At 36.0% G+C, this 24,573-nt stretch overlaps 1 protein-coding gene across 5 annotated transcripts; it reads left to right on the top strand.

Annotated features, from left to right (window-relative positions):
• LOC122329794 (polymeric immunoglobulin receptor-like) lies at positions 1 to 24,250 on the top strand. 5 transcript variants are annotated; one of them, XM_043226393.1, is made up of 20 exons: positions 1 to 95; positions 1,669 to 2,016; positions 2,104 to 2,454; positions 5,727 to 5,828; positions 6,511 to 6,852; positions 7,161 to 7,487; positions 13,786 to 14,142; positions 14,399 to 14,485; positions 14,559 to 14,645; positions 14,768 to 14,842; positions 15,243 to 15,356; positions 16,667 to 16,798; positions 17,013 to 17,096; positions 17,196 to 17,294; positions 17,448 to 17,528; positions 21,201 to 21,296; positions 22,010 to 22,107; positions 22,557 to 22,585; positions 22,944 to 23,000; positions 23,830 to 24,250. In XM_043226393.1, exons 1-17 carry the CDS (start codon positions 44 to 46, stop codon positions 22,036 to 22,038), a joined length of 2,763 nt encoding a protein of 920 aa, XP_043082328.1. In that variant the 5' UTR covers positions 1 to 43; the 3' UTR covers positions 22,039 to 22,107; positions 22,557 to 22,585; positions 22,944 to 23,000; positions 23,830 to 24,250. The 5 variants fall into 5 exon arrangements, with proteins under 5 accessions (XP_043082328.1, XP_043082319.1, XP_043082309.1 ...); XM_043226384.1 differs by having other exon boundaries at positions 23,827 to 24,250; XM_043226374.1 differs by lacking the exons at positions 22,010 to 22,107; positions 22,557 to 22,585; positions 22,944 to 23,000; positions 23,830 to 24,250 and having other exon boundaries at positions 21,201 to 21,824.
• The last annotated feature ends 323 nt before the right edge of the window (positions 24,251 to 24,573 follow it).

Genomic DNA, 24,573 nt, shown 5'->3' with positions numbered 1-24,573 from the left:
TTTCACTTTGACGAGGCAGAGATGATCGTAACTTCAGCTGAACATGGATCTGCTTATGATCATTTTAGTGACTGTGATTCCAGTATTATCAGATGGTATGTATGTTATTTTCCTCTTCAAGTTAATTCTATATCTTTGCATGCACACAGTGTCAGTTAAAGTTTTGGGCACATTTGACTGAACTTATGTGGCTTGTGATCTTTAAAATACTTTTTGCTGTAGAGTCTTCTGCTTGAATGCTTGAAATGAGTTTGTGCCTATATATGGATTATATTACAGAATACTTAACTAAAATATACATTTTTATTATTATTTTCTTTTTTATGTGTAAAATCTGTGTTTTAGTAGGCTATATTTAGGAGCACCTTAAGATGAGTCTCCCCTGCTTTATTAATCAAGTTAAACGTGATCTTGCTTTATGTCTTACACTTTCAACAGTTTCATTGTTTGAGTTACTTGAGATAATGATGATAAGATATGTACCTACAGCCTTTATTCAGATGTATTTTTTTAATTGCTTTTAGTAGTCAGGCAGATGTTGATTTCTGCTCCTTGCGGTTATTATATCTGCAAACACATGAAGCTGGTGATACTTTTGTTGTTTTGTTGTCTTCTGGTTGTAGCCTTGTATTATATTATATTGTATTAAAAATAGTTTTAACTGAAAGGGAAACCAGAGCTTGATTTAATTTGGAGTTAATTTGACAAGCATTTTCTTTAGAGATGCTTTTAATTTTTTTCCAACTTAATCAGAACCGGTTTGTCTTGATTAGTTTCTTGGTAAAATAAAACAGGTTTTGGCACATCCAGATGCACCACAATGTCTTATTAAACATTCGTTTGACTTTGAAGAGCAAAAGGCTAAACTTATATTTGTGTTAGTTACCATTATTATTAAAATGGTTTGTACATAATTGGTTCAATTTAATCTAAAGCAAGTGAAAAAGGGAACACAACAAAATAAAAGGCACAAATGTTTTTTTTTTTTGAAGTTTAAGTTTTAGTTAAGAATATTTCTGTGGATGAGCTGGAGCAGAGAGTACAGGAAGATTGGTTTAAATGCTTCCCATGATGCACCTCTTGAAACTGAAGATGTTTAGATTTGGTTTAATGTTGGTTTGGTAACATTCATGTCAGATATTATCATGTTGAGGTGTGTCAGTCTCTGTTGTACTTTGACTTGTTAATCGGGTAGTATTTCCTGGTTACCTGATTTGACCCAGAGTTTACAACAAAGAAAGTGAAAGAGTTTTGCTTGTGAAGTGGAAAAACAACAAACAGAAGTGAATTTGACAAAATTATAGGGATTTGTATATTTGATGTAATCCCTTTTGCTGGACAGGTTAAGAACAAATCAATGCTAAATATCTCACACTTGTGATAGTGTTGAGTTTCTCTCATTTTGTGTTTTTGATAAAACACACTGCAATTTCTCAGAATTTGTTTTTCCACAAAGCTTTTGAGTCTCTCTCTCTCTCTCTCTCTCTCTCACACACACACACACACACAAACAAACAAATCAGTGTCAAGGTCAAAACTTCAGAGTTTACTCAAGGTTTATGTTGAATACAAGAAATAATACAGATGTAATTTTTATTGGTTTTTGACTACAAAACAATGTTTATAAAACTTTTCTCTTCCGCTTCCTCTTTCTCTGGGGAAAAACAGGGTTGACTGTGCATGGTCCGTCTGGTCCTGTGGTTGCTCCTCTGGGATCTTCAGTGGTTCTTCTCTGTTCTGTTGATGAATCTTTACCAATAAAGGATCTGGAGGTGGAGTGGAAGAGATCAGACACAGAGACTTTAGTTCATCTGTATCAGGACGGAGAGAGTCGAGCAGAAGCCCAGCAGCAGGATTATCAGGACAGAGCTCATTTCTTCACTGATCAGATTCAACATGGAAACTTCTCTCTCCGTCTGGATGATCTGAGATCTGAAGATGAGGGACAGTACACATGTACAGTTCACGGTCAGCGGGAGTCTGGAGAAACTATGGCTGAAATAAAGGTTGATGTTGGTGAGTAATGATCACATTTCTTTACGTAGTTTTCTCTATGGTTTCACAGAAAGTACTTAGTGAAGGTTTACACTGTTTGTGTTTCAGAGCGTTTGAGAGTGTCAGGATCGAGTCGCTCTGTATCAGTGTCTGTGGGAGAAGACGTCACTCTGAACTGCTTTGTTGACTCTAACATCACACTTCAAGACATTGAAGAGGTTTCATGGAGGAAAACAGATGAAGATATTATGGTTCTGCTCTACCAAGAGCATACGGCTTTACCAGAGGCATCAAATGAGCAATACAGAGACAGGGTTGAGTTCTTCAGTGATGAAATCTCCAAATTAAACTTCTCTCTCAGACTGAAGAGCGTCAGAACTGAAGATAAAGGAGTTTATATGTGTGAGGTGTTAGCTGGAGGACTTTCAGGGGATACTACAGTAGAACTGGAGAGACTGGGTGAGTAAATTCTTCTTAAAAATAGCTATTTTTTATGTCTTGTATACATAGCTCATTTCTGCAGCAAAGTAATTTAGATTTTTCAATAAATGTTTTTTCATGGAAAATAATTCACAATAATACACAATAAATAATAATAAACCAAAACAGTCTTTTTTCATGCACCTGTCAAGTTTGAGATTTTGGACTTTTTAGTTTTTGGTTTTTTTCCAGACTAGTGGAAATAAAATATCCAAAAGACAGTGATTCTTTTAAACCACTTAATGTATTTGTGTCAGCCGATTTAAATTTCAGTAAGTATTTTAAAAGGGGTGATTGATTGTGATTTTACTTTTTTTTAAGTTAGTTAGTTAATGTTGCTTTTTGGGCATAAACGATATCTGCGAAGTTCTGATGCTAAAAATTCAAAACCTGGCCCCAAGGCATGTGATGAAGAAGAGGAAGAAAACTAGGGGTGCATAATCTAATCATATATGAATCACGATTCTGTCCTGTAACAATTCTAATAGATTCACAAGTTTAAAACCAACCTCTGTTTCTCAATCAAGCTTTTTTTAACAAAGCATAAATGCAATCAAGCCTAGAAAAACTTTAGGCAGGCAGCATGATTGAATGCCATTCTTAACCTAATATATAATCATTTTAGCCTAAGATACAGAAGCAGTAAATTTGAATTTACTGTGGGTAAATGATCAATCATGTAACATTATACTTTTGTAATGTTAGCCATTTCTTATGAATCAGAGATGAAGGCCATAATAGGAAACCAGCAAATACTTCTAGATAAAACCTGTGAAAGTGGTTAAATAAACTGACTTGTAGTTAAACTAATTTTCATAAAATTCAATCAAGCCAAATATAATAAGTATGTCACATCATCACTTCCCTCATCCACCGAACCCATCACCTGGTCATGATCCCAATCACTGCAATTCTAATCACCTGCACCTGTAGCCACTCACCTGCATCCCTATAAAACACGCTTTCACCGTTCCTTCCACGGCTGATCACGAGGTTACATACCCCAACTTCTGGTCATCATCTAGTCCAGTTGCCCGACCCACTGCGTTCGCCGGAGATTCTATCTCATGTGCAGGCTTTTACTTCAGTGTTCCCTTTACCTAGAGATGCATCCACACTTTTCTCCACAGAACGGGGGTAAAATACCTTTCGTTATCTCTCTGCTAACCAGAAGAGCACTTCAATGGGCGGAGGCTCTTTGGAATGCAAACAGTCCACATCTAAACTCACTAGAAAGTTTCCTAGAGCACTTTTTTTCGGCCAGTCCTTAACCAGCGTTACTGTTCACGATGAGCTACCTCGACTCCGGCAGGCAGATCTTCCTGTGCATGAATGTCTTATGTTTTTGCACACTTGAGATTTGTAGCGGTTGGAACGACACCTCCCTCCTCTGTGTTCCTCTAAAGACTCAATCCTACCATTCTCCAGCTATCTATGATGATAATTTGGGGTTACAAGTGTTCCTCTGAAAGGCGGCGAATGTCGCTCAACTTCTTTCAGCCTGCTCCCCTCTATCTGAGAATGCCTCTGCTTCACCATCAGTCCTGGAACCCTTGATAACAGACAGTTACCACCTCACCAGTGAAGAACAATCCCGTTGCATAAAGGAGGGTCTATGTCTCTACTGTGGATCTTCAACTCATGTACTCCATTCCTGTCCCAATCGTCCACCATTACCAGCGGTGAGGGTCACGACCCTTCTATCCTCTGTCTCTCATATTCCTCACATTCACACTAACCTACAATATCATAACCCTCTATTCCCAGTCAATGTCTTGGTGGATTCAGGAGCTGTGGGTAATTTCATCTCGTCTCTCAGCCTAACCAGTCTTCACCTCCCTCGTCATGAACCGCGCCTCTGTGTCTCTCTCCGACAGCCACCGGAGGGCGTTTTCCCCTGAGTACTACCTGTCAGAACTACATTTCCCATAATACCCTCACCTCTGATTACCTGCCCAGGTGCAGCTTTTTAGACCGACTATTTAACCTGGTCTCCGACCCTCACTGAAGTCTTACTGAATCTTATCCTTGCCATGGCTGAGAATTCTGAGTGTTAATACCCTTCTACTGATTCTCTTTGAGTTTGATGCTTGCCGTCTTTCCCAACCTCTGTCTCATTCATCCCTGACGTTGTTGTTGACTTTCTGCCTGTAAGACCATTCTTAATGAAGAGTTCGCAGATGGATCTGAACGTTTCTGAATTCTCGTTACATCCAGACCATATTTTTTGTCCTATTTTTAACGGTATTTACAGTATATTTGAAAATTTGTCACATAACTTAATGTATGTACAACTTAACACGAGGCAGTATATTAATTATATTTTATTTATATATTATTTAAATATATAATCATAATTTTTCATATAAAAATACTTACAAAAGGACTGTCAATTGTATAATCCCAGAGTTGGACTTTAATGGCATATATATATATATATATATATATATATATATATATATATATATATGCAAATATATCCTCTGTCAGCGGGAGGCAGTGTTGGAGACCTAATGGCGTACATAAAGCAGCGCTCCGCTTATAAATGCTTTTTTATCAGACATTACATTTAAGATAAAATGAAAATGAAATGTAAAATTTATTTTCATAGTCGGGTTTTCTTCAGAAATACAGTGACATAAAGACACCTGGAGCAGGCTTTGATTTTAGAATGTGTAGTGCTCATGTGTATTCAACAAAGTGTTTTATCTTTTACAAAATCTATTTGTGGCAGTCAGTTTTATATATTCAATCAATCAATCAATCATTTTTATTTCTATAGCTCTTTTATCAACACAGGTATTATCAAAGCACTGAACAGTATAAAGTAGAAGAATACAATGACAGGGATGTATAATGAAGAGAGAGAACAGTTTCTTATTAAATGAAGAGACGGTCTCTGGAATCAATTCACTGATAATCACTAGAAGTTAAGTGTCCCCAACAAAGAAGACAGAGGAACCAGAACCCCTAAATAGGGAAGCTAACTAGACAGAGCTGGGACTAATAAACCTAATTAGCTGAGAGAAAGAAACACAGGAAATTTGTCAAAAATAAGGCAATGACAGTGGTTTTAGGTTTAGGCTGTGCTATTTAATATATTTAGACATTCAATAGATTTCTGTTGTTTTATGTCCTGTTTTAGGTTACGTGTGTGTGTGTGTGTGTGTGTGTGTACATTTCGGGACAAAATTTATGCAATGTTTGCAAGAAACTATATAATAATTGTCCAATAACTGTGTGTGTCTCAGGTTTCTCAGCTTTACACATACTGGTGTTGATTCTCTGTGTTTCTGCGTCTGGGTCTGCTCTTCTGCTCGTCTGCCTCATCTACTGCAGATCATCTACTAAAGGTACTACTAAAGGGATTTGTTCTGATTTTCAAGAAGTTAGAAGTTTGTTAGTGTGATTAGATGCTTAGATTAGATGAGTTTAATCTATTTGACTAATCATTAATTATTCATGTTTTGACAAATACAATGCCGATATGAAAGAAGACAAGTTATAAAACATCAATCAATCATGATTATTTTCCTGTGACTAGATTTATTTGCATCACACAGCATAACTGAGTGTATGAGCAGATAAGACTGATTTCTTAATCACAACTTCTGTGACGTATTATTAGCTGCTTTTTCACTATCAGGCAGAACGGTTAAGAACAGTCAGGTACGGGTCACGTTCAGACAACTGTTATGTGGTGTTGTTTACCTCGTTTCATTTCATTTGTGCTACCACTGCAATGTCTGACACATTTGAATTGAATCAGTTATCAGCCCTGCAGTGGAAAATGAAACCGTAACTGTACTGGCCGGTACAAAGAAACCAGAAGCACAGAGACTCTTGTGAGCCCTCCAGTGATTTATCCAGTGTCTGTGTGAACAAACCAATAGTGCTTCTGACGATCTCCCAATAATCTGGTCGCAGAAATGGGCACCATTTGCTCCTGTGTTTAGTGTGATTAAAACAGTCTAGGGGCTGAATTTTGTCTCAACATTTACTTCATATTTGAAATGAAATGCCATTGCTTTTCAGGTTTGATTGTGCAGAATACTTTAAATCGTGTTTCCCTTGCTGGAGGTTCGGTGGTTTTGCCCTGTCATGTTCCTCTAAGCTTACTAACTGAGGATCTCAAGGTGGAGTGGAGAAGAAATAAATTAAAGGATCTGGTTCATCTGTATCAGAATGGAGATAGTCAAACAGAGAAACAGCACCAGGATTATAAAGAAAGAGCTCAGTTCTTTACTGAACACCTTAAACATGGAAACTTCTCCCTCCGTCTGGACAAACTGAGATCAGGAGATGAAGGAGAGTATACATGTACAGTTTACAGCCAACAAAAACCTGTGTTTTCAGCCAAGACAAAGCTGGTCCTGAGTAAGTAGCAGATAAACCAGTATTACATGTCTAAGGCTCAGTATAGTGTTTTTGATTTGTTGCATTATTTACAGCTGACTGTTCAAAATGTGTTTCAAATAATCAATAATTATTTGAGTTCTGAATGTATTTGTAATCTTAAATGTTTAGCTCTGAACATATATTAATGCAAACACCATTTGAACATTTTTCCTCTTTCAAAAAAGTTTTATGAGATTGACTAACTGTGTGGTGTGGTTAAAATTTGTACTTTTTTCTTTTGTGTTAGTAGTTTTTTCCACATTAAACATGTTTCTGTTTTTTTATAGATCTCTTTACGAACGGTAAAGTCATTTCTCAGGGAGGTTCGGTGGATTTGGTCTGTCAGGTGGACCGACGCTTCTTAAAGAACAGTCTGAAGGTGGAGTGGAGAAGAGACGAGACTCTGGTTCATCTGTATGAAGACGGCAAGAGTCGACCAGAAAAACAGCACAAGGATTATCACAAAAGAGCTCATTTCTTAAACAAGAACATTACAGATGGAAACTTCTCCCTGCGGCTGAAAAACCTGAGAACTGAAGATGAAGGGGTTTACACATGTAACGTTTACAGCGACCAGGAGTGTGTGTGTTCAGTCAGAAAAGAGCTGAAACTGAGTAAGTGTGTATTAAAAAAGAAAAGGAGGAAAGAAGGGGGTATCGCCTCGGTATATAATTTTAATTAAACATTATAGTTACGATTTAAATAGTATTTTTTTATAATATTAGTTTGATGTATTTATGCAATAAATATAATTGACTGGGTTGGTTAAATATTATCAATATATAAAATAATATTTTTGAGAAAAAAAATCAATAAATGTAATAAAAGATATAAGCAGATACTGTTTTTAAAAAAAGGTGCGTTCTCAAACTTCATTTCATTTGTAGTTCAGGGATTTCACCAGAGATATTGTAACATCCAACCAGCAGAGGGAGCCCTCTCCCGAGTACTGACTCGAGCCGCTCCCTCTACTACTACTACTACTTCGGGTTAGGGCTATATAACCGTAGAGCACCAGGTGCTCTACGCGAAGTATTGCCAGCCTGTCTGCCTTACCAAGCATTTACCATTGATCTACTGACTTCTATTGTGTATGACCTTTTGCTTGCTTTATCGACTCACGGCTTCACGGATCTTCCTTGTCTGTTACGGTAACCGATTATTACTGAACTTTGTTATTGACCTCTGCCTTCATTCGACTTTGCCCACGGATCTCCCTTTGTGTATGTTTGCCTTCTGGACTGATACTACTGTTGCCAACCCTTGCTTGTTTCTGACAATCCTCATCTCTGTGTGTGTTTCCAATAAACATCCGCAAATGGATTCGCAATCGGCTTCCGCCTCCTCCTTACAGAATACTTCGCCCGACCAGACTCCAGCGGATGTGACACACATGCAACAATGGATGGCATACCAGGAGGAGCTATTGAAAGGTTACCAGTCTCGATTGGATCAACTGCAGTCGGTGAACGAACACCTCACCCGGTACATTCAGGATCTACCCCCTACCACGTTTGCTACAGTAAACCTTGCCTTACCCGAAAAGTTTGACGGTTCTGCTGAACGGTGCAAGGGTTTCATTCGCCAGGTCAGGCTGTATTTGGAGTTTCAGCAGGGTAGATTCAACAATGAAGAAGTCAAGTGTGCATTTATTATGGCGCTACTGACTGGAAGAGCGATTGACTGGGCGACTGCAGTTTGGGATACAGATCCCACATCAAGACATCTGCTGACTATTTCTTACAGATGCTAAGAGAGGTGTTTGAATATCCTGCAGGGGGCAAGGATATTTCAACCCAGTTAATGGATCTGTCCCAGGGTAAACGCACAGCCGCTGATTATGCTATTGAGTTCAGGACGCTCGCTGCTCAAAGCGGCTGGAATGATGTCGCACTCAAGGCGACTTTCAAACGGAGTCTCACGCGGCAGATTTACAGACGGAATTGGCGTGTAGAGGTGAGGATTTATCTTTTTCTGATCTCGTCAACTTAACCATCCGTATCGATAATCTTAAGCGCCAGGCACCACAACGTAAAGCGCCGTCTATGATCGCGAGCCAGGAAAGGAATCAAATACGACACGAGTTAATGGAGAAACCGGAACCTATGCAAATAAACTCCCAACGTGTCTCTATGGAAGAACGCGAACTTGGCGTCGTCTTCAACTTTGCTTTTACTGTGGAGAAGGAAACATTATCAGGTTGACTGTCCTCACAGACCCACCACTACAAACCGGGTAAATATGAATCATTTTCACGTACTGAGCAACAAGGCTCTCATGTTACCTATCATGCTTGGTCTAAACAATGTAAAGGTTATGTTGACGGCAATGGTTGACTCGGGCGCGGCCTTGAATATCATCAGTCGTGGGAGGTAGTCGCCAAATATCACATTCCTTCAACCTTGTGAATCTGTTTTGGGATCAAGACCATTAATGATGAGGACATCGGAGGAGGCATTTCTCACAGAACCAAGGCTCTTACTCTCCAGGTTGGCATGTTCCACAAGGAAACCATTACGTTCTATATCGTTGATTCATCCAAGTATGAAGCAATCCTCAAGGTTCCCCTGGCTTTCATTACCGACCCAACTATATCCTGGGGTAGAGGTGAGTTAACGCAATGGTCTCACACGTGTATTAACAGATGCTTCGCTGTATCTCCAAGGAACTGCCTCACCACCAGTGTAGAGAGTACGGAGGATCAGAGGAGAATCAAGATACCAGCATGCTACAGGCAACTGTCAGAGGTATTTAGCAAATCACGGGCAACAGAATTACCACCTCACCGACCATGGGACTGTGCGATTGACCTCCTACCTAACGCCATGCCACCCAAAAAGCAAGGTATACCCATTGTCACTCACTGAAAGCCAGGCTATGGAAGAATATATTAATGAGGCTCTTAGCTTTGGGTTCATTAGACCCTCCACATCACCTGCAGCAGCTGGATTCTTCTTTGTCGGAAAGAAGGATGGAGGCCTGCGTCCATGCATCGATTATCGAGGCCTAAACAACGTCACAGTCAAGTTCGATATCCCTACCTTTAGTTCCATCAGCTCTAGAACAACTACGTGAGGCAAAAGTGTATACTAAGTTAGACCTCCGTAGTGCCTATAACCTGATAAGGATCAAGGAGGGAGGCGAGTGGAAGACTGCTTTCATGGCGACTAGAGGGCACTATGAGTATCTCGTTATGCCATATGGGCTAGCTAATGCTCCAGCTGTGTTCCAGTCCTTCATTAACGAAATCTTCAAGGACATCCTGAACAAATACGTGGTGGCTTATATTGACGATATTCTCATCTACTCAAAGAATGAAGTTCGAGCACATTGGACATGTCAAGGAGGTTCTGTCCAGGTTACTGAAAAACAGGTTGTTTGTCAAGGAGGAGAAATGTGAGTTTCATGTGTCACAGACTTTGTTCCTAGGTTACGAGATCAGCCACCAGGGAGTGAGGATGGACGATGACAAGGTTAAAGCGGTTCGGAGTGGCCTCAACCCACTCACGGTCAAGGAGCTGGCAACGTTTCTAGGGTTTGCAAATTTCTACCGACGCTTCATCCGGAACTATAGTATTGTTGCTGCACCACTAACCTCTCTCTTAAAGGGAAAGCCGTCCAAGCTGAGATGGAATGAGGGAGCAATTAAGGCGTTCTCCAACCTCAAGGAACGTTTCACCACAGCCCCAATTCTCAAACATCCTAATCCGGAGCTACCATTCATCGTGGAAGTGGATGCATCGGACTGCGGAATTGGAGCTGTTCTCTCACAGCGTCACGGTCAACCAGGGAAACTTTATCCTTGTGCTTACTTTTCCAGGAAATTAACGGCAGCTGAGAGAAATTATGGACGGGAAACAAGGAACTGTTGTCCATGAAAGCGGCCATTGAGGAGTGGAGACACTGGCTAGAAGGAGCAGTGCACCCGTTCCAAGTCATCACGGACCACAAGAACTTGGAATACATCAAGGGAGCTAAAAGGCTGAACCCCAGACAGGCAAGATGGGCACTGTTTTTTACTCGTTTTCAGTTCACTGTCACTTATCGTCCAGGTTCCAAGAACAGTAAGGCTGATGCACTGTCGAAGATATGACGCACCACAGAAGGAGGGAGTCCCGGATAATATTCTGCCACCCACGGTAATCCTGGCACCAGTGTCATGGGATATAATGGAGGAGCTGCAGAGGAATTACAGCATGAACCAGCACCCCCTCAATGTCCCCCTGGTAAACATTACGTACCATCGACAATACGCCAACGCATCATACAATGGGTACACACTTCACTGAGTTCAGGTCATCCAGGCATCAATAGAACACTCCAGTTAGCGCAGAACGCCTTTTGGTGGCCGTCAATATCTCGGGATGTGACGAACTATGTCAAGGCTTGCCAGGTATGTGCACAATGCAAGACCCCCAGAGAATTGCCTGCCGGTTTGCTCAAGCCTTTGCCCATTCCTCAGCGACCATGGTCGAACCTATCCATTGATTTCGTCACAGATTTACCATTGTCTAACGGTTTCACAGTCATCTTAGTCATTATTGATAGATTCTCGAAGTCATGCCGATTAGTTCCCATGAAGAACCTCCCCACCGCCATGGAAACTGCTCTCGCCTGTTCGAGCATGTTTTCAGAATCTACGGATTACCCGAGGATATAGTGAGTGATAGAGGTACTCAGTTTACTTCACAAGTATGGAGGGCCTTCTGCAAACACCTCGACATTAATGTGAGCCTTACCTCAGGCTACCATCCACAGGCTAATGGACAGGTCGAGAGACTTAATCAGGAGATCGGGAGGTACCTTCGGACCTATTGCCACAGAGAACAACACCGGTGGTCTGAGTTTTTACCATGGGCTGAGTATGCTCAGAACTCACTAGTCAAGTTAGCTACAGGTATGACTCCATTCCAGTGTGTCCTCGGGTATCAGCCGCCCATGTTCCCGTGGTCAGGAGAACCATCCAACGTTCCAGCCGTGGATGATTGGATTCGTAGGAGTGAGAGGGTGTGGGATAGCGCTCATGTGCGACTACAAAGAGCAATCAGGTATCAGGAGACTCAAGCTAACCGCCACAGACGCCCACATCCCCCATATCAACCTGGACAAAGGGTCTGGTTCTCGACGAGGACATCAAGATGCGGCTGCCCAGTAAGAAGCTAAGTCCAAGGTATGTAGGACCATTCAAGATAATAAAACAAGTAAATGATGTCACTTATCAACTTGAACTGCCTACTAATTATCGTATATCTCCATCCTTTCATGTATCCCTCCTCAAACCGGTCCACCCGGGAGTTGACCCTGGCCATGAAGCCCCAGAACCACCGCCGCCACTTGAGATTGACGGGAACCCCGCCTATCAAGTGCGCGAACTACTGGACTCGCGAGACGAGGGGTCGGCTCCAGTACTTGGTGGACTGGGAGGGTTCTGGACCAGAGGAGAGATCCTGGGTAGCCGCTCGGGACATTTTGGACCCATCCCTTATAGAGGAGTTCCACAGAGCCAGACCCGATCGTCCAGCACCTCGCCCTAGGGGAAGACCACGTAATCCACAACGAGATTCTGCCCAGGACCAACCACTTCACCACAGGGGCGTACGCATCCAACCACGAGATTCTGCCCAGGACCAACCACGGCCACGAGAACAACCTCGAGACCAACCACGAGATTCTGCCCAGAACCAACCACGACCACGGGGCGCCCACCACGAAACCAACCACGAGATTCTGCCCAGGACCAACCACGGCCACGAGAACAACCACGAGACCAACCACGAGATTCTGACCAGGACCAACCACAACCACAGGGACGCCCACGAGGACGTCCACGAAGAGCTCAGGAGTCGCTCCCAGAGGGGGAGTTCTGTAACATCCAACCAGCAGAGGAGCCCTCTCCGAGTACTGACTCGAGCCGCTCCCTCTACTACTACTACTACTTCCGGGTTAGGGCTATATAACCGTAGAGCACCAGGTGCTCTACGCGAAGTATTGCCAGCCTGTCTGCCTTACCAAGCATTTACCATTGATCTACTGACTTCTATTGTGTATGACCTTTTGCTTGCTTTATCGACTCACGGCTTCACGGATCTTCCTTGTCTGTTACGGTAACCGATTATTACTGAACTTTGTTATTGACCTCTGCCTTCATTCGACTTTGCCCACGGATCTCCCTTTGTGTATGTTTGCCTTCTGGACTGATACTACTGTTGCCAACCCTTGCTTGTTTCTGACAATCCTCATCTCTGTGTGTGTTTCCAATAAACATCCGCAAATGGATTCGCAATCGGCTTCCGCCTCCTCCTTACAGATATATGAGACAGTGAGTTAATACTAGCCCTGATGTGTGTCTGTAGACTGCTTAATTAACAGGGAATAATTGTTTATCATTTAACAGATTCTACAATTAGTCTGTGTTGAATTTTGTTTGCATTCTTTTCTTATTTAAGCTACTTTGACAATCACTATTGTATAAAACACTATAGAAATACAGGTGGAAAAAAACACAATCATAAGGACATGCAATTTTACATATTTTATTAAGAAAAAACACATCAAACTCTTCTGGATTTGGTTTTCTATTGAAGTGCCTTAAACTCAGATTATCTTTCATATCTGCCACATCTTTCATATCAAACTTCACTTGACCCAGCGATCATCTCTTATTCAAGTGCTCGATGGAGATTTTCTCAGGCTGATAAAAAAGAAAAACAATAAAAAAACGTACTGCTGAAAGTTGTGAGAAGCTAGCCGATGTGTGGATGAGGCCAGGTCTCTCACTGCTGTGCATTCATAGCAGGAGAATTCTTTAGTAATTGATGTAATGATGGTCATCAGACCTTCTGTGCTTCCTTAATACATGTTTAAAATTATTATTGTTGTGTTTTTAATTATTATTCATTTATTCATTTTCAGGATTCACTGTAAAGCATACTCATCACACACCTCTTCATCTGGGATCTTCAGTGGTGTTGCCCTGTTATAATGATAGACCCTATAGTATGGAGGGCCTGAAGGTGGAGTGGAAAAGAAAAGAGGATCTGGTTCATCTGTATAAAGATGGTGCGAGTCAAGCAGAGGAACAACATGAAGATTATCAGGACAGAGCTCATTTCTTCACTGAGCACCTTAAAGATGGAAACTTCTCTCTCCGTCTGGATGATCTGAGAGCTGAAGATGAGGGACAGTACACATGTACAGTTCACTTTCGTCGCTCAATTCAAAATAACAGGCAGTTTTCAACCAAAACAGATTTGGTTCTGAAACTACTTGGTAGGTCAAGAGATAAGAAAAATACCCCCTCTTCTATTCTGAATCAGACGTTTAGTTATTCATCATATTTATTTTTACTCCATTTTCAACACAATTTTGAGATCGATTCATTAACTTGTAATTGAAAATGTAATTGTCAAAAAGAATAGAAATGTGTGTTCAAATAAACCTGACTGACTGAAAATGACTGAATAATAATTATGTAATTGAAATTACTTTTCCTCTTAACTGAACAGAGATTGTGTTTTCTCTCCAGAACCGGTCCTCCGTCTTCAGATGTTTCTGGTCTTCTCTCCAAATGTCCTGATGTTTCTGGCGTTTGTTTTCTGGGCTGTTTCTGAAGGTCAGTGATTAATGATCAATCATTATAGTTGTGTATTAATACAGTGATGATGATCATCTGCTGTTTGTTTCAGGATCTCTGTTTGAGTCCGTCTCTTGTTGTTCTCTTTATTTTCTGAGACCTCTCACGCTGCTCTGGACGGCTCCGTATGACTTCCCAGGTGATTATTAACAGTTTATTAGAGGAAATATGAATTATAATACCCAGATGAGCTAAATAATCAGTGTTTTACTGGCATTTGTGTTTCACTGTGTTAATTATTCTATGTTTTCTGTTTCACAGGCAAAATTAAAACATGGGTTCAGAGTTACAGTTTTAGAACAGAATATATCGTTTTCTCAGCTGTTTTTTATTCAGGTAAATAATCCAAATATAAATCAACAATCATGATCATAAACACATTAAAACGCACACTAACATCTGATCAGTAATCACGTTTAAATCATGTAATATTCTCATTATGCAGGAGATCTTAAAAAGTGAGCGTGACATGAATAGTTGAAGTGTTTAGTGTTGCTGATGTTTGTTGTCAGATATCATACACATGTTCAGTTCTGAATCTGTGAGTTTAATAAAATATATAACTGAACTACTGCACTAATGTTTTCACGAGACATAGACGTGTTACAGAGAGAATGAATCTACTTCTACATCTCAGCATGTCTGGGGTCAGAGGGGTCATGTGAGGGTCAGAGGTCACCAGCTGAGCCGACCTTCAGAGACTTATTCTTGTTTTTTATCTCTTCCTCTCCTCCAGTTCTCTTTAAATCTGCTTTGGACAAAAGTCTGAACTACTCTGGATCTGAAGGAGTCGTGATCATAGTCCTCTTTGTGCTTGTTCTTCTGTTGAACCTCTTCTATATTATTTTCTGTAAGTATTTCTCTCCATCAAGAGTCAATGATTGTGTGATGAATCATGTTTCACCAGAGTAACGGTGATTGTTAAAGGCACAAAATATAAAAAAACATACCATCAGACCTGATTTATGAGTTAATTGAAGTGTTTTCGTAAGAAAAGATCAGATTTCATGAGTCTGAAGGATCAGACGAAACATTACAAAACTCCTCGAGAATCAGATCAATCTTATTAATCGTGTATTTATTGCTCACTGCCCTGAATAACTCTTCAGCTGAAATGTTTGCTGGTGTTTTTTGGGAAATAAATCAATCTCCAGTATTTTAGCTTTCAATATATATATAGTTTCTGATTGTTGACAGAATAATGTTGTAAAAGAAAGGGAATGAAATCACAGATGAGTTCAGAGCAGGGTTTACTTTCATTCAGAAAATACTAGTAAATGTACAAAAACTTTCAAAGTGAGAGTTTAAAGATAATTATTAGTAGATTTAAATCTATATTTTATCTTAAGGTTGTTTGGGAATTCCTAGTAAATTTGACTCAAGCATGAATTAAGATGGAAATTAAGAATAAATGAATAAATATACTCAAGTAAAGTTCATTCAGTCACAGATTAAAAAAGAAAATACTAAACAATGTAGAACAGCAGGAAACATTTAACATTTTAATGTTTGTAAAACCTTAATTATTTCATTAATTTCTGTTCCTGATAATTATATTGTGATTGTAATAACATTAGAATAAATAAAAAAAAATGTTTCCACTTAAAGAAAGTTTCTGTACTGGACTAAAATAAAAAAATTAAATAAAAACTACATTTTAATAATTACTGTATAGTTAACTATATTGTTAACTGTATAATTACAGAGGATTAATTAATATTTATTACTAGTTTTTATTACAGTATTTTTCAACTGAATATTAATCATTGAATCAACAGAGACGTCAGAAAGATGAATAATGTCTGTATATTGTTTCTTTCACACGGTTTATGATCAGCTGAGAAATCAGTTATTTTTATGAAGATCTGCTTCAGATATAACTTTATGAGAGTCTCCTGAAATAAACTCTCATTTATTACAGAAGACACCAGAGTGATAATAATAAAATATATAATAAAACTAAATATCTCAATAATAATACTGAGATTAATAGAGAGTCTATCAGATCATCAGCTTCATCTTCTTCTTTATCAATGAAACTTTATCTGTTCAAACTAAAATATGAATTATTTCTGGACTTGTTTTTACTTGAATATTAAGACATTAAATCCAAATCAGATCAAACATTTGTATTGATTCATGAATTATTTTCTCATACAGTGTTTTTGAGATTGTTTGGTAAAGTAAGTCTACGGATCAGGACTATATTCAATGTTCTGGCTGTAATCAGCTTCGATGTCCTTCCTTCTCTACAATTCATCCTCCTGTTCTTCAGCTTTGGATCCAGAGGAGGTGAGTCCACGTTTATCAGATACTTACTTTAGTTTTTTAGCCTTTCAATGAGCTTTTGTCTTTTTTTAAATATATATTCACCCTGAAGATTAAAACCTAATAAACATGAAGAACGTTCATCTCTCAGATGAAGTGAAAGGAGACGAGTGATGGATATAATAAAGTAAATGAGATGAATAGATGTCTGTCAGTGACTCTTATCTTCTGTCTCCAGGTTTCTTGATCGTGGCAGTTTTACCAGTGTTTCTCACGGCCAGCAGATACAACTGGGACGTTGTCTGTGGTCAAAAGATGGGCTGTGAGTGTGTGATGATCCCTGACACAAACACACTCCTTCAATAACCAGCTCCTCATCTCTGAGATCATTTCTAGGTTTAATGATGTTAATGTGCTTCAGGTTCACCTGCGGTCAGGAGATCCGTGTATTTAACTCTCATGATCCTGATCAATGCTCTACTCATCTACTTCTACATCACAGCTCTGGAGAACCAGAACGGTACTAGAACATATCACTTTATATATAACTAGAACATATCACAGTATCTTACAGTGATGAGAAAGACTGTGTGAGTTAATGAACACCTTACTGTGAGGATGAAGATGATGAAGATGATGAGGATGATGATGATGATGTGTTTGTTGTGTTCAGATGTTGTTGGATGGAGCTGCATGCTTGTGTTTCTTCAGTTTCTCTGGACCCTGGTCAACTTCACACGCTCATTTTCTTTCGGTACAGTATTAATCCTCTCCTGACTCTAGATCTAGTTTATTCTCTTCTCTCTCGTCTGAACTCAAAACAACTCTTAACTTTAAGAGTAAAACTAAACTCTACACTGTTTAATAGAAATGTCCCTCACTATAAACAAAGTCTTTTATTTTGTCTTTAATAACTTTCTTTTCTCTTCTCAGTATATTATAAACATACAGAAACAGACTTTTAATTCATTTACATTTACATTCAGTCTTTAACAGACTTTTATCCAAAGAAACAAATGATGAAGAAATCATAACCAACAAAACATCTTATAACATAGACCTGCTGAGATTAAGTCTCAAAGAAAACAGGTACAATAGAAATGACAATAGAAATGAAATGAAATAGTGAACATGTTACAAACTCAAGACTGATTTATGAATAAAAACAAACAAAAACACAACAGAGTTCATGTTAATGAGTCAAGTTATTTGAAATAAATCAATAATAATAAATGAAAAGAATACATAAATAAAATGGAATATGAAAAATATAAAATAAAAAATATATGTTTAGTGAGTCAAGTTATTTAAAATGAATAAATAAAAAATAAACCAAGAAACTAAGTTTAAAAATTTGAAATGTCATGTTTAGTGAGTCAAATTATTTAAAATGATCAAATAAAATATTATTAAATAAAAATAAAGTTTAAAAAAATGAATAAACATAAATCAGAAACACAATATAAAAATTAAATAGAAAATGGCATGTTTTAGTGAATAAATTTTATTTAACATGAATGAATAAAAATAAATCAAGAAAATAATACAAAAATGTCATGTTTAGTAAGTCAAGTTTTTTTAAAATAAATCTATAAAATTAACAAAGAATAAAATATAAATGTCATGTTTTACTGAGTCACGTTATTTAAAATGGATGAATAAAAATAAAGAAAGAAACTACAAAATAAAATAGAAATGTCATGTTTAGTGAGTCATTTAAAATTAATAAATAAAAATAAATCTAGAAAATAAAAAATAAAAAAAATGTCATGTATAGTAACTCAAGTTATTTAAAATTAATAAATAAAAATAAAGTAAATAATACAAAATAAAATGGAAATTTCATGTTTCAGCGAGTCATTTAAAATGAATAAAAATATAAATAATAAAAATAAACCAAGAAACTAAGTTTAAAAATTTGAAATGTCATGTTTAGTAAGTCAAATTATTTAAAATTAACAAATAAAATATTATTAAATGTGTCAATAAATCAAGTTATTTAAAAAAAGTAACATAAATCAGGAAAACAATATAAAAATAAATGAAATGTTTTAGTGAATAAATTTTATTTAACATGAATAAATAAAAATAAATCAAGAAAATAATACAAAAATATCATGTTTAGTCAGGTTTTTAAATGTATAAATACAAATAAATCAATAATAATAAATGAAAATAAAAATAAATCAAGAAAATAATACAAAAATAAAATAGAAATGTCATGTTTAGTGAGTCATTTAAAATTAATAAAAATATAAATAATAAAAATAAACCAAGAAAATAAGTAAAAAAATTAAATGTCATGTTTAGTGAGCCAAATTATTTAAAATGAACAAATAAAATATTATTAAATAAAAATTGTTATTTTAAAAATTGAATAAACATAAATCAGGAAAACAATATAAAAATAAAATAGAAATGGCATGTTTTAGTGAATACATTTTATTTAACATGAATGAATAAAAATAAATCAATAAAATAATACAAAATGTCATGTTTAGTCAAGTTTTTTAAATGTATAAATACAAATAAATCAATAATAATAAATAAAAATAAATCAATAAAATAATACAAAAATAAAATAGAAATTCAATGTTTAGTGAGTCATTTAAAATGAATAAACATAAATCAAGAAAATAATACAAAAATGTAATGTTTAGTAAGTCAAGTTTTTTAAATGTATAAATACAAATAAATCAATAAAATAAAATATAAATTACATGTTTTACGGAGTAACGTTATTTAAAATGGATGAATAAAAATAAATCAAGAAAATACAAAAATAAAATAGAAATGTCATGTTTAGTGAGTCATTTAAAATTAATAAATAAAAATAAATCAAGTAAATATTTCAAAATAAAATGGAAATTTCATGTTTCAGCGAGTCATTTAAAATGACTAAAAATATAAATAATAAAAATAAACCAAGAAACTAAGTTAAAAAATTTGAAATGTCATGTTTAGTGAGTCAAATTATTTAAAATTAACAAATAAAATATTATTAAATGTGTCAATAAATCAAGTTATTTAAAAAAAGGAATAAACATAAATCAAGGCAAGGCAAGTTTATTTATATAGCACATTTCATACACAATGGTAATTCAAAGTGCTTTACAAAAGAGGAAATAAAATAATTACAAGATTTAAATAACAATAAAAGAAATTAAAATAAAATAAAAACACTGATTTAAGATAAATTGAATTTAAAGCAAAAAGAGATTGATTTAAAACAGTTTAAAATAAAAGAAGCAAACCAGGAAAACAATATAAAAATAAATGGCATGTTTTAGTGAATAAATTATTTAACATGAATAAATAAAAATAAATCAATAAAATAATACAAAAATGTCATGTTTAGTCAAGTTTTAAATGTATAAATGCAAATAAATCATTAATAATAAATAAAAATAAATCAAGAAAAATAATACAAAATAAAATAGAAATTCAATGTTTAGTGAGTCATTTAAAATTCATAAACATAAATCAAGAAAATAATACAAAAATGTCATGTTTAGTAAGTCTAGTTTTTTTTAAATAAATCTATAAAATTAACAAAGAATAAAATATAAATTTCATGTTTTACTGACTCACGTTATTTAAAATGGATGAATAAAAATAAATAAAGAAAATACAAAAATAAAATAGAAATGTCATGTATAGTAACTCAAGTTATTTAAAATTAATAAATAAAAATAAATCAAGTAAATATTTCAAAATAAAATGGAAATTTCATGTTTCAGTGAGTCATTTAAAATGTAATATAAATAATAAAAATAAACCAAGAAAATAAGTTTTAAAAAATTTGAAATGTCATGTTTAGTGAGTCAAATTATTTAAAATTAACAAATAAAATATTATTAAATGTGTCAATAAATCAAGTTATTTAAAAAAAGAATAAAAATAAATCAGAAAAACAATATAAAAATAAAAGAGAAATGGCATTTTTAGTGAATAAATTTTATTTAACATGAATAAATAAAAATAAATCAAGAAAATAATACAAAAATGTCAAGTTTTTTAAAATAAATAGATCAATAAAATTAACCAAGAATAAAATATAAATTTCATGTTTTACTGAGTCACGGTATTTAAAATGGATGAATAAAAATAAATCAAGAAAATTATTTTAAAAAATATATAAATGTCATGTTTTACTGAGCCAAATTATTTAAATGAATAAACAAAAATAAATCAAGAAAATAATACAAAATAAAATAGAAATGTCATGTTTAGTGAGCTGTTTAAAATTAATAAATGAGGAAAGAGGACAATATTACTGCATGAGTATTGAAAGCATTATTTTTCTACAGAATACTATTTTAGTTACGTCTATCCTGATGGTATTTGTGGCCTGGAATCAGGAGAGATGTGGAGATCATCTGTTCTATCCACTGATGAAGATATTAAACTGTATTTGATCTTTCAGATCTTCCCCGTGTGACTGTGGTGTATGTGTTCGGATCAGTCGGTGTAGTTTTACTCAACTCTGTTGCTCTGATGACTGAAGTGATCCTGAAAACAGGTGAATCAACACCTTTACACTCTACACTATTAGAATCTGTTCATATCTCAGATCAGATTCTTCTCATTTCATGTCAATCACTTCAAACATCAATATTTAACGTTTAACGTCTGATATCTCAGAAGATTATTCATGTGTTTGTAATCGCAGCTGAATTCATTAAACAGTGTGTAAATCCATCTAAAACACTTCAGATGCAGATTCAGTGTTCATTTAATCATTTTCATTCTCTTGGTAACAGCCCAAATGTCTTTTTCTTCTAATTCACTGATTAAATGTAAAAATGTGACTCAAAAGAAAAAATGGCTTTATTGAAAAGTAAGAATGTCTTATTGGAAACCTATTGGAAAATATTCATTTCTGTCACCGTGAATTAAAAATATAGAAACATAATAATCATGTTTAATAGTTTTAGACACTTGGTTTTATTGAAGGCTACCAGGATAACCTGAGTTTATATATATTATAATATATATTATTCTCTATTTCTGGTTTGTAGCGTGGATCATTTATTGTAATATTTAATCTTGAGAAATCATTGAATTTAATTGATTTTATACCTACATCATTATCCATAAAACACCTGAAAATACTCAGATATAAGTCAGAACATCTACTTTCCCCTAACACCCTCAACCTAACTCTCTACTTTTAATGAGCTCAGTGTTAATAAAACCAGCTCTTTTATGGTTTCTGTGGGTCTTCCTCCTCAGTTAATGGTGAAGGATTGACGGAGACATGAGGATCTCAGTCTTCTCCACCGAGTTCATCTTCACTTTAATTCTCCTGGTTTTAGTGGTGTTTGAACCCTGTGAGTAAAACCTGAACATTTATTACACGCTCAGTTCCTCTCTTATTTGATTCTTATTTCATTTTCAATTCTTTAGGATGCGTCACATTCAGGAAAAGAATGATTTTATTACTATTTAGTTTTGACCACATCATTTATGAAGATAGTGACTTTGTGAAAACCAGGACTCAACTATTAACCAGATCTGTCTGAACCTGATTAGTAATGAATGTACGAAGTATATTTTAAATCTATGAATATATTCATATCGCTCAAGACTTACTCCAAATAAATTTTAACTATTATTTTATATATTTCTTTTCTGATTTCTTTTCAAAGAACAATATTATTATTATTATTATTATTATTATTATTAAGTGTATTTGGATTAGCTTTAGCACCACTTTACCACAATTAAAGTGTTTATACATTATATATTTATTGATTTATGGATCTGTTTTCTTCTTCAGGGATCAAACCCTGTCTGGATTCGTGTCAGGTTAGTGTCATAAATCTTCTTCAGTGTGTTGGTCCTTTTATGATTCCTCCGTGACTGAAGTCTTCATCATTTACACAGAAACACATCAGTCTGGACACAACTAAATGTTTCTGGTTTCAACTGATTCCTCAAAGAGAGAGAGAGATGTGTAAATGAATCTGATTTCATTACTCAAGGATTGTTTTAAAGGGATTTGTGTTTCACTAGAGTTTTATTGAAATACAGTTCTTGTAATTTCACTGAACTACATTCCCTAACTCTTCTTCATTTACATCAGATTTGTTCTTTTCGTAACTAAATAAAGCGTACTAAATAAAGTGAAGATGTGTGTACGTGACCGGTCTTGTGTTGAACACAGAAATCAGTGAAGTCTTGTCGAAGCAGAGGCGCTGGATCACAGAGTCAGGAATCTGAGGTTAGTGTCTGATTAATACTGTAATATACTGTAGTTACACTAGAGTTCAGCTTCAACCCTCATCAGACACACCTGAACATCTGTCCTGAACAAACAGGATGGAAACGAATACGAAAGATATCACTGAATTCTTAATAATGAACTCAATTGAGCATTTTTTGACACATAGAAAGGAACTGTAGAGTAAAGTAATGATTTTGAGCTCTAATACAGAAAATGTACTGCTCTTTGGTCTTTGTTTTTATAAACCTGTATGATTTCTAACCAAAGAAGATCATAGAATGTAGGATGTCATCAAACCACTTTGGTTACCCTTTTATTTCTACTGTATTCTACTCTCTTTATATACTCTACAGATGACAGGACCATGAAAAGTTTGGGTGAACTGTCCCTTTAAGAACATTTGTAAACATTTAACATCTAATTTATATAATGCACTAAACATGTACGAACTATAAAAACAACTTTCCCCAAATAACGAACATCTATAATAAATACATTCAGTCAAAACACAATAGGATATTTGTATATTTTTAATAATTGATTATTAAATGAATGCGTGCTTAATTGGCAAGTAATTATTGGCGTTTTCAATTGACGCTCATCATACAGTTTACATAGTTATGTTTATGACTGTATTACTAAGCTCTGTGTCACATCTTAATGGATCCAGTGCATGCCTGGTCTGAAGGTGAGTGTTCAACAGGGTTGAGCTGAATTCTGCAGCACTGAGGGTCTCCGGGGAAATAAAGTCAGCTGATGCTTATATGAGGTCTGAGAAACACTGTTGATGAAGACGCTTGTTAAATCATGTCTCGTTCCGAAGCAGAACCCAGCAGCGGTTGCGATGAAGCTCCAGCCGCTGGATCAGACCAGAAGCAGATCACGGCAGAATCACACGAGATGAATCCTCTACTGAACAAACAAACCCAGGAGAACCACAGGAGCGACGCGGCGGAGGAGACCGAGCCGAACTCAGTGATTACACAAACATAACCTGCAGACGGAGACAAGCTCTTCACTGTGATGAACACCTCAGTCTCCTTATTCATATGCTGGCTTGGATTTGTAAATAGCTGTAGACATATACAGGATGTTTAAATGCCGTAAATTCATGTAATAGCTTTTATAACTAACTCTAACTGTAAACCGGCTTCAGCCGTCCAGATAACATGGAGTCCTTCAAGATCAGAGCGCTATGATGTTAACATCTGTGGACTGATGTTTGAGTCTCGAGCTCACAGTGAAGGAGCGTCTCAAATCAATCAATCATTTTTATATAGCGCTTTTAACACTGAACAGTATTAAACAGGAGAATATAGGAGATTTTATGAGACAAGTGTCCAAACTAAACAAGTCAGGAAAAGAACCAAAACCCCATCCCTTACAGAATTGAGAAAAAAAGGTTGGGGTCAGTTCTCCTGTGACCGGACACCCAGCGCTTAATTTCTAGTTCAATTTAAGCGCAGCTATGTCAGATTGTGCGAAGGATTTATTTTATGAATATGTCCAACAATTATTATTGTTGTTATTTCTTAATAGAACTGCATTTTCTTTATCTCTCTGCACTGCC

This window comes from Puntigrus tetrazona, chromosome 3 (genome assembly GCF_018831695.1).
Source record: "Puntigrus tetrazona isolate hp1 chromosome 3, ASM1883169v1, whole genome shotgun sequence".
NCBI lineage: Eukaryota > Metazoa > Chordata > Actinopteri > Cypriniformes > Cyprinidae > Puntigrus > Puntigrus tetrazona.
Note: the sequence above shows the minus strand (reverse complement) of the source record. Positions and strands in the feature narration are given on the sequence as shown.